General features: G+C 42.2%; 1 protein-coding gene across 1 annotated transcript in view; it reads right to left on the bottom strand.

The window, feature by feature from the left end:
• The window catches only part of SNX9 (sorting nexin 9), a 71,232-nt gene that overhangs the window by 15,566 nt on the left and 39,728 nt on the right, over nucleotides 1-15,938 (bottom strand). Inside the window, exons 5-11 of the mRNA XM_086632004.1 lie at nucleotides 11,097-11,280; nucleotides 10,213-10,366; nucleotides 8,353-8,437; nucleotides 7,342-7,467; nucleotides 6,929-7,046; nucleotides 3,706-3,836; nucleotides 2,250-2,353 (exon numbers count right to left, since the gene is read on the bottom strand). Coding sequence (XP_086488130.1) covers nucleotides 2,250-2,353; nucleotides 3,706-3,836; nucleotides 6,929-7,046; nucleotides 7,342-7,467; nucleotides 8,353-8,437; nucleotides 10,213-10,366; nucleotides 11,097-11,280 — 902 coding nt within the window. The remainder of the gene's footprint in view (nucleotides 1-2,249; nucleotides 2,354-3,705; nucleotides 3,837-6,928; nucleotides 7,047-7,341; nucleotides 7,468-8,352; nucleotides 8,438-10,212; nucleotides 10,367-11,096; nucleotides 11,281-15,938) is intronic.

Here is a 15,938-nt window from a genome sequence, read left to right as displayed (position 1 = left end):
AAAAATAATATAGCAGTTCTTCTAGGGAAATATACATGCATAACTTTCTAATATATCGACAACACCATTGTGTTAGAGAGAGACTGAATCTTACAGAATTTTCACAGAATTTTCAGTGAGAATTATTCAAACTGCATCACATTTTACAAATGCTTTCAGCCAAAGCCTGTATGAGACAGCTCTCATAGCAAAGCAACACAAGCAACTCCCCAGAGCCAGGGCAGCAGCTCCAGCTGCAGTGCCACCACCTGAAGGCTCCCGCCTCCTTACTGGCACCTCCTTCCTCAGCAGAAGCCCTACCTGAAGAGTTACTTGCACAGAAACAGAATCTGGGCTTTCCAGGAGATTCTTGTTTTACTCCAGTTTTCCCAGTTGCAAACAATCCTTTTAATTTTCTGTACTTCATATTTTACGGTATCATGATCACAGGAAAAATTAACGAACCAGCACAGGGTGACCATCCTTTGGTCAAACCCAGGATGACACAGGACTGTCCACCTACAGGAGTAATGTTCTTCAAGACCGTTCACACAGACTTTCATCTGCACCCTGAGAGGTTCCCAGGCACTGGAACATGGTGTGGATGTCTGAGGTGCTATAGCCACCCCTGCAACGCTTAGAGATAGGTCCCCAGAACCACTCCTGGCTGCCAGCCCCAGCCCAGGAGCCAATACCTTCTGGGGAGCATTGCCTGCAGGCTGCTTGCCTGCCCTCACCCTGTTTGGGGACAAACTGTTTAGCAGACCATATGCTGGTTGTTCACTACATAATGGATATATATAATATATATATTATCTATAATATAGAATCATGGAATGGTTCGGATTGAAAGGGACCTCAAAGATCATCTAGTTCCAACCCCCCAGCCATGGGCAGGGACACCCTCCACTACACCAGGTTGCCCAAAGCCTCACCCAACCTGTCCTTGAACACTTCTAGGGATGGGGCATCTATATCATATTATATATATAATTCAGTTCTATATATAATACAGACTCACTCTCTCCTGCAACCCTTTTGTACAAAACCCTCCATTTCACCCCTTCAGCTTTAACACCACTGGGATATACACAAAACACATCACTTAAGCAGTCAGGTTTGAAACCCTCATGTTCAAAGTGGAAGTGACCTAAAAAGGTCCATCTTTTTCCCTAGTACAGAACTGCTACAAGGCAGCTGTTACACACATCTGAACATGCACGGCAGAACTTGGGTGAAGCCCATGCTGGGCTATTCCCAAGTGTAGGTACACTACTGCTTTGCTCCTATAAACACTTCTGTCTAGTTTATCCACAGTTTCAGACACAAAACGTTATCCAAGTTTCTACAACAGCAAGCAAAGCATGTCATGCATACCACGTATCTTCTAAAAAAAATTATTAAGCCTAAAGGAGTCAAAGGCTGCAGACTAAATCCAGTCTTTCACTCTATGAAACCCAAAGGTTGACCATCAAGAGAGCTATACATAAAAAAGTGCATGTATATATAACATATACATACTAAATATTTCCAGTTGTACTTCTAGAAGAACACTCAGAAAATATAGTAACCTATTTAAAATGAAATTTGATCATTTAAATCACTTTTAGTTTTTCACAGCTTTCCATGGCTTCCAGATATTAGAATGATACTCTGCGTGCATTGTATACAAGTATTTTACAGAAACACTGTTTTCCTTGATGATCCACCTGCAGTTATCCCAAGCTACCTGGCAAGTCTAGCACACTTTGGAGCTGTTCCCAATTGAAGATCAAAATATACTCCCGTAGCAATACAATACGTAACTCCATAGGATCTGCCAGAGCTCTATCTTGTCAAATAGTTTTGCATATTCCCTTTAGGATCAGTATTCAGCCACTGAAGTCAAAGAGACATCACACGGAGTTCCACCAAGCTTCAGAGGGGCTGATATGAAAATCATAGAATCATAGAATCACAGAATGGTTTGGGTTGGAAGGGACCTCAAAGATCATCCAGTTCCAACCCCCCTGCCATGGGCAGGGACACCCTCCACTACACCAGGTTGCCCAAAGCCTCATCCAACCTGGCCTTGAACACTTCCAGGGATGGGGCAGCCACAACTTCTCTGGGCAAAATCTCCTACTCAAACAACTTTTCAGCTCTACCTTGATGAGTACCTCTTCAAATCCATTAACATAGATGCACATTTTCTATTTTAGGTTTACATCAGCTCAGTGTCTGTTGTATACCCAGATGCACAGTGTCCACACTAAAAGAAACCACCTTACATTTCTACCATATCCAAGTCAGGAGCTTCTGGTTCCATTGTAGAAAAGATCATGACTCCTACAGTTTCATCTTTTTCTGCCTTCCGCTTCCCAGTTTTCCATTCCTTAAGGAAAGAGGAAAAAAAATAAATTTGAGCACCACTGTTCATTTACCTTTAAGGGCGTGTACTTAAGCAGTGAATGAAATGTCTAGGAGAACAGTTAATCAAAAACCCACCCATACATTAAAACCTTTCCAAGGAAAGCTTCAGTGGGGCCGAGGCTTCTTAGAGTTTCCCTCCCTTCTCCTCATGCACTTTGTTTTCCAGATTCTGAGGGAAACAGGCCCTTCCTGTGTTACTGAAACACAGTGTAAGAGCAATGATTGAGCTGTGTCTGCACGTGTGCTGGGGCTGGTGTCAGTAGCTCCTCCAGATGATCATGAGATTATTACGCAATTGCCACGCTAAGTGCTCAGTGGGAAGAGATACAAAGGCTAAAAATTCCACATGTATTGCAACATCTGTTCTGTTTGTACCCGTCCCCAAGTCGGACACGAAGAACTGCTGACTAGTTAGCACGATTATACAGCTCTCAGCTGGCCATCCAAGTAGCACTTCACCAGGACTGCTACTTACTCTGTTACTAAGTCTTTACTTACAGAACCACAGAATAGTTCTGGTAGGAAGGGACCTCAGGACGTTTGTAGTCCAGCCTCCTACTCAAAAAGGGTCAGCTGTGACCTCAGTTACTCAGGGCTTTATCCAGTCTGGTCTTGAAAGCCTCCAAGGACCATTTACTTTTTGAGCAAAGTGTGTGTATTTTGAAGTGTGACTATTTTGAGGAGAAAGCAGAGTTTTCCTGTTTACTTCCTCATTGGTAGATATCCAAATTAGTTAATAGAGCTGGAAATCATTATTTACTGAAGCTAAAGATATCAAAATCTCTTTAAAAAAGCGTAAGGAAATGCTGGGCAGGGGGAAGCAGAGAATGCAGAGAGGCTGGTGACATCAGGATATCATAATGCTAATACTGCAGCATAATGCTAATAAAACCCATTTCAGGGAAAACTGGGGGGAGGATGTGTTTTAATATAATACAGGATCAGACACATGCAAGACCTGCTCCAAAGCAGCTTCTGTTAGCAAGGCAGTACCAGTGAGAGGACCGCAGGAATTGGCAAGTCCAACAGCCAAAGAGTTCCCATTTCGCTGGGAGACACGAACTGCCCTTAAAAGACTGGCAACACAGCTATTTTGAAGAGCACATCTGTCCAAAAGGCATACCACGTTTCACAGGAGCAACTCCATGCCTCGTTTTGATCAATCCACTAAATGAGTTAATAAATCCAGCAGCGTTCGGCTCATGGCCACCACCCTCACCAAACTCAGCTCCGCTCAGTTCCAAGGGGGATGGCAGAGCCCCCGGGGGCAGCAATGCCTCAATCTCCATCTGGGGGTGAACTTTCCTTTCCTACCTTCTCATCTCGGAAACTGAGAAATTGCTGGAAAACTTCACTTTCCGAGACAACGGGATGGCGACACATTCTCGTCATCCAAGCCTGCAGTCTCTCCATGCGCATTTTGATAAATTCTTCTTCGAAGCGCCCTGTTAGGGAACAGAAATCATTACATTTCTACTCCAGTACCCTCAGCCCTTTTTTTTTTAATTAAAATAGATTCTGTAACTCATCTGGTGAGTTAACAACCATTTAATGACTCAACTTACTAGAAGGAAACATGCCTACAAATCAGAAGACGCTTGAATTATAGAATACTGATTACTGACCAAGAGTATTCCTCCTTTTAAACATAGTCAGGAAATATTAAAAGAAAATTAATACCCACCCACAATTCAAATCAATTTTTTGAGGAAAAAAAAAAAATTAATAAACTTTCAGATGGAAAAACTAGGTATTCAGATGACCCAAGAGAGAAGCTAGGCACAGGCATGGAATGCAGACATCTTTCTGATACAGTCCAGTGCATCTTTGGTCAATGTAATGCTCAAAAACGTTGGAGAAAAAGCAACTACTTCCTTTCCAAGTCGTCATGTTCTAGTTGCAACTGGACTGCTCAGATATAAACAGCAGATTTAAAAAAGCAGTACCTCCCATAGACATAATGTGTTGGGAAAAAAAACCCTCAAAAAATCTAAATAAATGATATATATAAACAAGTTAGAATACATACATGTAAGACTATGTAGCTCATTTTTTTTGTAGTTAAGGGATTTTAACACAAACTATTTAAATAAGTAACCAACTTTTTATTCTTGCTTTAAACCAGTAGTGCATCACCACTGTGTATTTATAAGAACCTTTTAGCTTTAGCACAAATTATGTCTTCCTGAGAGTGTTTTCCAATTTAAAAAAATGCACAATGTCAGACTTCTAAAGCACACAGTGAACAGGATGTGCTTGAAAGGAATGAGATTCCTCCAGCACCCAATTCCTCTAATTTCCATAGCAGCACAAACGACAAACCTCGAACGCACGTACTCTTTCAATATCATTCTACTCTATAGTTACTATGGCAGCAGCTCCACAAGGTTGAGTTTTTCATGATTGTTGTGGTGGAGGTTTTTTCTGTGTTTTGTTTTTTTATCCCTTAAATTGCAAAGATGGAAACTGGCTAGCCTAGCAGGTAAGGAACACAACCAGTGAAAAATGAAGTTTGGCTATGTGTACGTTTCCTGTAAATTTGCTAGGGGAAAAAAAAAATAAAAATATATATATATATAAAAAAATCAACTACTATGAAAGAGAAATTATATAACCTGTGGTAATATCTCGTTCCACCTTTAATCTATACTGAAATCTCTGCCTTGCATTCCTTACACAGGCAGGAATGCTGCAACAGGAACATTTGGAAGTTACATGCCAGTGATTAGGCATATCATCACCAGCAAAACCATGATCCTGAGCAAAGTCAGTCTATTTGTAGACTCTTACTTTGCCAAGACTACTGGACAGACAGAAATACTTCTCTAGACAGTCTTCAGAAAGAAGCCTCCTAAACACAACAAAAAATAAGCACCATTTTTTCAGAGTTTCCCCTGATGTTTCAAAAAAGAAAAAAAAGAGGCACGATTTTTTTTTTTTTCAATGAGACAATTTATCATCTCCCACAGACTCCGAAAGACTGAAATCCACAGGCAAGGTTTAACTGTGATGCCAAACTCTTGAGTCTTTTAAAACACATTTCCAATAAAATCTAGAGATCCCATCAGGTCTTCTGGTTTCCTTTTAGTCCACATGCAGATGTTTAAGCAAAAATATTGGTGAATTCTAAACATGAGACTAAGGGGAGGAAGCGGCTTTCTCACTTTCCAGTTTCCTTGGCATTCATCCCAGCATCTGCATCAATGCTTCGCTTTCTTCAAACCCAGCAGAGCTGCTGCCTTTCCAGTGACGCCCCCAGCCACGTGGTTGGCGACATGCCGGCTTTTTTGTGTTCATTTTTGGGTGATTGTCTTAGAAGTTGTAAAAACATCTTACCAGAAAACATGCAAGTGGAAAAAGGCAAAAGAAACGCGTTTTCCTGCTACACAGGTGTCCATTCTATCTTCACATGCACTCTAGCACACTCTTGTAGAGAGGAAGCCAGAGACTACTGACAACACACAGGCATTGCCATGTTCAATTGCAATATCTGAACTCCTGAGCATTTACAGGGTCCCAATCCCACTTTTCTTGAAGTCAGAACAAAAAGCTTCAGAGTTTGGTCAAGCTGAACTGACATCAAACCAAAGCAGAACGTTATACAAATGAAAGATGCTTTCTGAATCAAGTGTGAAATCGAGCAACTGGAGAAACAGCTGCAACATTTTACTTGTGAGGAAAAAAAAAACCAACAGTTTGTCAGGGGATGCTCCCTTTTCTCATAAAACATAACAGGCTGAGAGAGTTGGGGCTGTTCAGCCTGGAGAAGAGAAGGCTCCGGGGTGATCTTATTGCAGCCTTCCAGTACCTAAAGGGGCTACAGGAAAGCTGGAGAGGGGCTTTTTACAAGGGCGTGTAGTGACAGGGCAAGGGGCAATGGCTTTAAACTGAAAGAGGGCAGATTTAGATTGGATATAAGGAAGAAATTTTTCCCTCAGAGGGTGGTGAGGCACTGGCACAGGTTGCCCAGAGAAGTTGTGGCTGCCCCATCCCTGGAAGTGTTCAAGGCCAGGTTGGATGAGGCTTTGGGCAACCTGGTGTAGTGGAGGGTGTCCCTGCCCATGGCAGGGGGTTGGAACTGGATGATCTTTGAGGTCCCTTCCAACCCAAACCATTCTATGATTCTATAACACATTTGCAATCAAATGCAAAAGAAAAAACACGCACACCCCAAAACACCCCTCAAAAATCATTTCTCCAGACAATCAGCAAATACAGAACAGAAATAGTTATCTCTTCTCTCCAATAATAAATATTCCCGTCTGTAGTAACGAGGGGGTTTTGTTTGTTTTTAAATTAAATCACTGGACTAGATAAGTAAACCTGAGTTCTGCTATAATGCTTTTAATGCTGATATTTTATCATCAACAGACCATCACAACTCATTGTAAGTTTTGAATGGTGAAAGGTTGGGGGTTTTTCAATACCTTCTTTAAAAATAATGGGAAAAAACAAACAGTAAAAAAAGTAACTGTGTCTTGTGAAAAAGTGATCTCGTTATTTCCCATCCCATGAATTCGCAACTGGGAATAATTACCTGTTACTTGCTTGTCTGGAAGAGATGGGATTGGAATGGCTAGTCCAAACTTAACCAGGAGACGCTCATACAACCAGTCAAAGTGCTTGTATCTGTGGTTGACAGACCGATTAGTGTTCTGTAAGAGAAACAGAACTCTGAATTTTGACAGGCATCTATAGATAGCGACATGAAACAAGCGTGACCAGAACAGTAAATACGTGGAATGGAAATAAAATTTATGATACAGAGTCTTCAATCTGTAATTACAGAAGAACTTCAAACGCTAGAACGACGCATCTCTTTGGGGAAAGAAGAGTGACAACTACCACTTCCCCTTACAACCCTGTTACCAAGTCACACAAAGTGTATTATTTGTATGTACAAATGACTCATATTTGCAAGAGAGAAGATCCCATTCCAGATAGACTTACAGTGCAGGTCAGCTGATACTCAATGTAGCTCTTGAGACCATACATTTTAGAACCTTTTTTGGGATCTGCCACCACACAGTCAAACGTAGATGTAGGATAAACCCACATTGGGCCATAATCACCAATCTGTAAGAAATTGCAAAAATTATCTTTAAATACATCATGTTGTACCAGCTGCAATCAAGGACACAAATAGTTTCTCTCTCCACTTGAAAGTTTCCATGGATTTTAGGGAGAGCTTGACAGTGAGGAAATAGAGGGGTTTCTCACAACCAGACATGATTGACAACAGTTGTGTTTATCTAATTCTGTATTTTTCCCCAAATAACAAAGGAGTGGTGAATTCTAGGGATTGCTACTTCAACCACATTTCATTAGAACAACATATACCTAGAAGAGTTTGGTTTTTAGATTAGAAGATGACCTGATCATCATGACTGAATATTGCAAACCTTTATTAATGTAGCTCCCATGTATTAGATAACTATCTAATTAACAGACAGTGTAATGCATCTGCTTTGCCTCCCAGTCCCCAAAAGGGCTTAATTTTCATGATCGTAAGTAATGAAGACCCAGCATGAGAAAAAAGTCCTGAAAAAAAATTAATAATAATTTAAAATAATAAATCAGCACACTTAGAAGAGAGGAGTTAAGACTTGACCCTGAAAAATCCCTCAATGATATATGAAATGCAGTCTACCACAACTTTAAAATACTTAAATGCTACAGAGTTTTATTATGATAGTTCTATTTCTAATTATACGTTTAGTATTAGTTTCTTCTGACCTAAATGCTTATAGCAACCATAAGGCTAAAAGTTAAGTTGGGGAAAAAGGAATGGGTGGGGAGGATTTAAAAAAAAAAAAAACAAACCACCATCAAAATCAAACCAAACAAAAAAACCCCACCAACCCACGCAAAACCACAAAAACAAAACAAAACAAAAAAAAACAACCCCAAAACAAACCACACCACTCACCCACAAAAACTACACATACATCACCAACTTACAATTATAGGAATTTTCTCTTTGGGTTTTGCTAGCTGCTTTGCTAACAGATACTGTTCCATCCCAGGTTTTGCAAATCCAGGAAATCTAACAATTAAAACAAAGTGGTAAGTTTATTCCATGTTTTCCTTCCTTTGACATATGCAGAACTACCTGCCACTACAGGAAAAAAAAACCCGTAGTATTTCTCAAGTGTAGAAAAGAATTGATGTGGATTACTTAAACAATGAACAATTGGCCTTGAAAAAGCAGGAAAGTTTTAGCTACTGACCTCCAGCTTTCACCTGTGTCCTACAGGCCCTTCCTTCCAAGGCAAAGCAGCTATTTGTGCTCAGCAGCCCATCCGAGCAAACCTAACAGGAGGACACCAAGCAACATCTCCCACCCCACTGCAGCCCACCCTCTCCGGCAAGGCGCAGGCACGCACACCCACGCGCTCATGCGTGCCGTCCTGCCACGTCAGACGATGAGAATTCAGTCATCTGAAAGAACCATGAACTGCACACTTATCGAGTGCTTCTGAACATGAGCTATGTTGAATAATTTATCCACCACAGAATCACAGAATGGTTTGGGTTGGAAGGGACCTCAAAGACCATCCAGTTCCAACCCCCCTGCCATGGGCAGGGACACCCTCCACTACACCAGGTTGCCCAAAGCCTCATCCAACCTGGCCTTCAACACTTCCAGGGATGGGGCAGCCACAGCTTCTCTGGGCAACCTGTGCCAGTGCCTCACCACGCTAAGAGGGAAAAATTTCTTCCTTATATCCAATCTAAATCTGCCCTCTTTCAGTTTAAAGCCATTGCCCCTTGTCCTGTCACTACACGCCCTTGTAAAAAGCCCCTCTCCAGCTTTCCTGTAGCCCCTTTAGGTACTGGAAGGCTGCAACTTCCTTTAAGTACTGGAAATCACTGCGACGTCCTTGAAGTCTGTGTAAAAAGGCTCACGAAAAGCAAACAGTGGTGTGCTTTCTAACTAGGAAGATACTCAGCCCTTGAAGTACTGACAACCTACTGCCTGCTTGTGGAAACTCGAGGAGAAAAGTAGGACTCACTTCCCAGGCAAGTCAGGCTCTTGCATGAGGTATGTTTATACTGGTTACACTACACAGCTTTGCAACAAGCAGGTGCCACAATGACGCAAAGGTACTGTGGCAAAACTGGACAAAACCTCTGCTGATGAACAAAATCAACTGCCTCTGCATGATTAGTTGTTAATTACCTTCCAGTGGAGACCATTATTCTACAAATCCTTTTCCACTCCGCTTCCATTCACTTAAAGATTACCACCCAGTAGCTTCTCAGAGCTACAGTAGTTTCAGAATAAGCAAATCCTGAGTTGTAACATGAGATAATGCTAGTATAACCCTGACAAAGCTTCATGTTATTGTAAGATTTTTTTTTTTTTTAGATAAAAATCAACCTTACAACAGCATGAAGCAGAACTTCTCCCCACTCCTAGCAACTTGAATTGCTCACACACTCTGGGGCAGCAGGCTGGATGGCTCACACTGTACGGACAAGCCAGCCATCACCTTTCATTTTCACTAAGCACACAGTGTTGAAGACAGTTATATTTTAAAGACCAATAGGTCCAGAAGTTCAGACTTTGAGAAAACATGTCATCTGCCTCTATAACACCTCCAAAACTCATACAACTTTGTCAGCTACTTTCAGGCTTTCTGCATTCTCTGCTCACACAGGGAGAATGCTGAGCTACAGACTCATCTCCACTTTCACCCCAAAACTGTAATATTTACACAGCATATTTCAAGAAGGTTGAATGGTCACACATTTGCACAACTTGACACATTCCAATTCTCTCCAATATATACACATTTGCCCCGCGTTTTTCATTACTTGTTAAGTGGTAACTTCATAGCAGCTGCACGAGAATTGCCACGCTGGATCCCTCCAGCTTCTGATGCCTCAGTCTCCTTGTAACCAAGATAAGATGGTGCCGTTGATTTTGGGTCATCCCAGTCATCATCCCAATCATCGTCATCAGCAGCTGCTGAAGTACAGGACAGGGCAGGGGGGTAGGGAAAGGAGAAAGTTAAGGATTTTCACTTCAAAAGCAGAAGCAGCTACCCTCAGCACTCATACACAAATAATCAACAAGGTAAAAAATATTAAGAGCTAATTCCGCCTTTCATTTTATGACTCCTCCTGAATTACCACCATCTCCACCAAACACAACTGGCAAAACACCATACTAGAAATCCATAGAGGGAGAGCGGAAAAAGAGAAAAAGATAGAAGAAAGAAAAGATGCTGGTGTGTTAAGATGAATTCAACAGTGCTCCATATTCACAGACTCCATGTTAGCATTCCCCAGTTATGAGTTCTCTTAATTTAGGCCTTTACTCCAAAAGGCTGAAAGGCTAGCCACTTCCTAAAATTAAGGATTTATGGGACCACTTCTTCACAGGCCTGAGGGCACAAATTCAAGGGTGTTTAAGTTCCAGAGAATAGCTCAGGTAGGCACAAAATCCTGGCTTGCCAGATTTCCATACAAGTTTGATGTGCCTGTTACTGTGGATCTGATTTTTTTAAAAAACGTTCTTTAAAAAAAAATATTATTTTAGCATCCAGTTTACCCACATGGCAACGTGCTACTAGGAAGTCGGTTTCGGTTTGGTTTTTAACTAAGCCACGTTCTACAGTGATGAAAGATGAAGCAATTCTCACCTCTACTGTTCACCTACCCTAGTGTATTCAAAAATAAGAGCAATATTAGCACACCTGGCCCTTGGTATGCCTGCGGATGACCAAATGCTGCTGCTGCCTCCCAGTTATTCGTAGCACTGTTCCTCTGGCCAGCTGCACTTTCAGGTTTTGTCGTCCAGCTGTCAACAGCGTTTCCGTTATCCCAGTTCCCAGGCTTCCCAACGTTCCAGCTGGACCAAGGATCACTGGCATTGTTTGCCTACATTGCATGAAGATAAAAGTAAAGAAGAAATGAGCAATGGCCACGTACTTGTTTGCATTCAGCACTTTGCTTGCTCCATTTAGGCGCAGCTGCCAAATCTTACGCTCCCAGCTACACAGCTCTTAAACGCAGTAAGCACCTGGAAGACCTCATAGAATCATAGAATGGTTAGGGCTGGAAGGGACCTTCAAAGGTCATCTAGTCCAACCCCCCTGCAAGGAACAGGGATATCTCCAACTACATCAGGTTGCTCAGGGCCTCGTCCAACCTGGCCTTGAACGTCTCCAGGGATGGAGCATCCACCACCTGCTCAGCTTTCCAGCAATGTGACACCAATACATACCAATAAGAGTGGTACATCTCCTCAGGGAAATTAAACTATTTGTTCCAACAGCGTTAGGAAGCACTCTTACCCATGAGAATTATTTTTACACCAACACCCTAAATATGGTGCCTGTGAACTCTTAATTACATAAAGCCATGGACTCATTAGCACATTTAAAACAAACTCAAAAGTCAAGGATTAGGTTTTTTTTCAAACGCTTATTTTATCAAGCTCAGATTAGTGGCTTTACTAAGAGGCAAATCATAAATTGCCCACCCACACCATCACTCTTGGTGGGACAGTTAGGGGCAGCAACCTGTTCAGCTTCCCTGTCAGAGCTTAACTCATTCACAGTGAGCATGAGAGAAGGTAACAGACACCTGCCAGGGAAAATTCTGGCATTTCCCTGCAGACCTACTCTCTCAGCACAAGCTTCTGGTGAAGGTAATCCCATGTACCCTTCTGCTGATGCTGCTGTGGAGGCGCAAAACTCCATGAGAGTGTGGAGCAGACGTGTCTGTAACTACTGCATCCATTTGTCAAGTCCATCTGTAGGCAAACTGGGTTAACAGCTTAGCATCCTGCTCAGCTCCTTGATTTTAATGCTACACTTTGAAAAAGCACTGACCAGTTAGGTGCAGTCTGCTCCAGACACTTAGTGCAGAGACTAGCTGGCAGAAAGGGAAAAAACCACAACAAAACATCAAAATCCACTCAGATCAAAACCCACACACCCGAAGTGGAGGAGGAGGACGGAGGAGAAGGGGAAGGAAAGCAAACAAAGCCTACAAAGCTTGTCTTGTTCAGCAGAGGGAGAAACTGAGTTTTGTAAAAGGAAGTCTCAAACCTACAGAAGCAAGTGCATTTTTAGCATGAAGCAGCATATCAAAGAAAGGATGCCTAATATAAATTAATTAGAATCATAGAATTACTATTAGACTATAACATTTACACAAATCTTAGAACATTTGTCACAACAGAAAATTTAATAAAACTCCCAATAAAAGCCAAATTATTCTCTGCAAAAATGTTTAAAACTTTTGCTTCTTACACAAAATACATTAAATAAAAAGCTACAGCTACTCCACACTCCGTTTTCCTTCATTAAAAATTCTCTCATTTCAACTTTGAGATCCTAGCTAGGAATAAGAGCTCTTGCTTTAGTTTTTCCTAAAATAAAGTTGTCTGACAGTCAGATTTCACAGACACTACCAGACCTTTAAGACTTGAAAACACTGTCGGTACGTAACATCTGTTCTCTAGGTATGGAATCCCCAGGATCTGGAAATTAAGACCAAGCCACCATGCTGGGGGAAATCACCATTCAGAAGACTCATGAGAGTCAGTGGGTCTCTAGGAACTGATGGAGTGAGACAGATGATGTGGATGAGGGAATAGAGTGCACAGTCAGCACGTTTGCTGATGACACTAAACTGGGAGGAGTGGCTGGCACACCTGAAGGCTGTGCTGCCATTCAGAGAGACCTGGGCATGCTGGAGAGTTGGGCAGGGAGAAATTTAATGAAATACAACAAGGGCAAGTTTAGAGTCTTGCATCTGGGTAAGAACAACCCCATGTACCAGTACAAGTTGGGGACTGAACTGCTGGGGAACAGCACAGGGGAAAGGGACCTGGGGGTCCTGGTGGACAGCAGGATGGCCATGAGCCAGCAATGTGCCCTTGTGGCCAAGAAGGCCAATAGCATCCTGGGGTGTATTAGAAGGGATGTGGTGAGTAGGTCGAGAGAGGTTCTCCTCCCCCTCTACTCTGCCCTGGTGAGGCCACATCTGGAATATTGTGTCCAGTTCTGGGCCCCTCAGTTCAAGAAGGACAAGGAACTGCTGGAGAGAGTCCAGGGCAGGGCCACAAAGGTGATGAAGGAAGTGGAGCATCTCCCTAATGAGGAAAGGCTGAGGGAGCTGGGTCTCTTTAGCTTGGAGAAGAGGAGACTGAGGGGGGACCTCATTCATGTTTATAAATATGGAAAGGGTGACTGCCATGAGGATGGAGCCAGGCTCTTCTCAGTGGCATCCAATGATAGGACAAGGGGAAATGGATATAAATTGGAACACAGGAGGTTCCTCTTAGACATGAGGAAGAACTTCTTCCCAGTAAGGGGAACAGAACACTGGAACAGGCTGCCCAGAGAGGTTGTGGAGTCTCCTTCTCTGGAGATATTCCAAACCCGCCTGGACGCGTTCTTGTGTGATCTGATCTAGGTGGTCCTGCTCCAGCAGGGGGATTGGACTAGATGATCCTTTGAGGTCCCTTCCAATCCCTGACATTCTGGGATTCTACTGGTAGTCTGAGAGATTTTTTTTGAAGATGAAACTGATGCAAGAACACTACCCCCTAATGGAGCAGTATCGTTGAGGTCTACCTAATGCTTGGAGAGCTGATACACAGTGCTACTCTCAGCAATTACAAAGAAGTTGCTGGTAAGTTATACCAGTCACTCCTCCTATGATGTTCACCTGATACGAGTTTATGTAAAGAGAAAAAAAACATACATGTTCAGTCAGAGTTTATCATCTTTACTAAAGGAAAATACATACGCTGGGGCCCAGCCACGTGGGAAAGCGTGCCTGCTCCTAACATAACTCGGAGCACCTCGAAAAGCATAGTTTGCATAATACTCATTTGCATACACTTCTGCAATATATCTTGTGATCATCACTGGCAAATGAAAGCCCAGAAGTGGGATGATTGCCAAAAGGCTGACTAAAGTTTTCCTCTTTGTAGTTCGTATGAAATCTGGTACGTGAGTGGGTGGCAAAGAAGCCTTAAGATGTGCTGCAAAACAAGGGGGAGGAAATATTATTAAGACTGGGTAAACTACTAAAGAACGACTGTCAAGAGCAATCATCACCAAACCTGCAGATAGTCGCTGATATACACCAAATGCTGCACAGCATGTGGAAGTGAATTACTTAAATTGCCCTCTCAGACATCTTATCTCTATGGAAGCACTACTCAAATCAGAAGATTTTAAGTCTGAGGTGTCCAAGAAGGCTCTGAGCAAGCTGCTGCCCCTAGGTGTATTGCCTAGAGGCTACAAAAAAGGGGTGGGATATGTATTCCCACTCAGCTCCTTTCAGCCAAAGGGTCCAAATTGCCTTCTAAGGTACTGGGGAAGAAGGTCAGAGATGAGTTGGGAATGCTTATAGACAACATGTCTCCAAGAGCATTTACAGATCTCCTTTCGTCTTTCTCAAATGTTTGCCTACATATACACACACTGTGGTCACTTTTAAGTGGTAGCCAAAAATCAGTAAGCATGGAGAAGGGTTCAGGAATCAGGCCTGCCATTCTCAAGGTCCCATAGCACTGTGGAGGACCAAGTAAAGACACAGCATTTATAAAACCAGTAATCTCAGCTCCAGTCAGCAGTTCTGTGGATCTCAGCAGCTGGCAAATTCCATACGAGAAGCCATTTATGTGGTTTAGCTCTGGATAAATAAAAAAATACTTGCTGGCTTAATTAGGGTTAAATGATTGAATTACATGTTCTCACACCTTCAGTTTTCCATAACTGAAACTGGTAACTCTCCGATCTCTCTTTAGTCAGTACAAAACCAATAAAGTCCTTGCAAGAAGCTGTTGTTTAGTTAGTATCACTTGGTACAGCACACCTAACATCCAAGCACGCACGCAATCTCAAATGCAAACACACAAAAAGAAATGCCACGCCACACATAATTAAGAAACTAATCTACCTTCAGATGAAACATTGCATCTCTCTGCTCCTCAAGGTAACATCAAACAAGTACACTGGGATTAAATTCAAGGATAAACTCCTTAAAGGCAGTTGATTTTCCCTTTTGTAGACTATTACGGACTTGCTCGCTCCTACTGTTCTGAGAGAAAAACCACCATAAAAAGGCTATTTGGGGAACAGACAAAGGCAACACATTAGTAAATATTTTAAGAGTCTTCCATTACGGGCAGATTCAAACCCACTATAGAAACAGACCATTACTGGTGGGGGGCTGGGAGGGGAGGTGGGTGGAGAAGTCTAGCCTGTTTTTAAAGATCTGATTATAGTTGAATGAGAAAAAAAATTCCACCACAACAGGAAAATCCTCAGCTTGAGAGGGGAATGTCAGTATCTTTACCAAATGAATCATGAATTAAATAGGAAGAAGTGACATCTTTGCTATTTTCCAGAGAACTCAAAGTTATAGACAGTAGAGCTAAGATAAGTCACTGAGGTATCTCTCTGTCCTGGCTAAAAATATTTTTTTGACCTCTTGGCCAACTAAGTTGTTCCTGGCAGACTCTTTCCTCATATTAATGGATGCTCCTGACGGACAAATAGATCAATTCTAGT

This window comes from Tauraco erythrolophus, chromosome 2 (assembly GCF_009769465.1).
Source record: "Tauraco erythrolophus isolate bTauEry1 chromosome 2, bTauEry1.pri, whole genome shotgun sequence".
In the NCBI taxonomy this organism is placed as follows: Eukaryota; Metazoa; Chordata; class Aves; order Musophagiformes; family Musophagidae; genus Tauraco; species Tauraco erythrolophus.
Note: the sequence above shows the minus strand (reverse complement) of the source record. Positions and strands in the feature narration are given on the sequence as shown.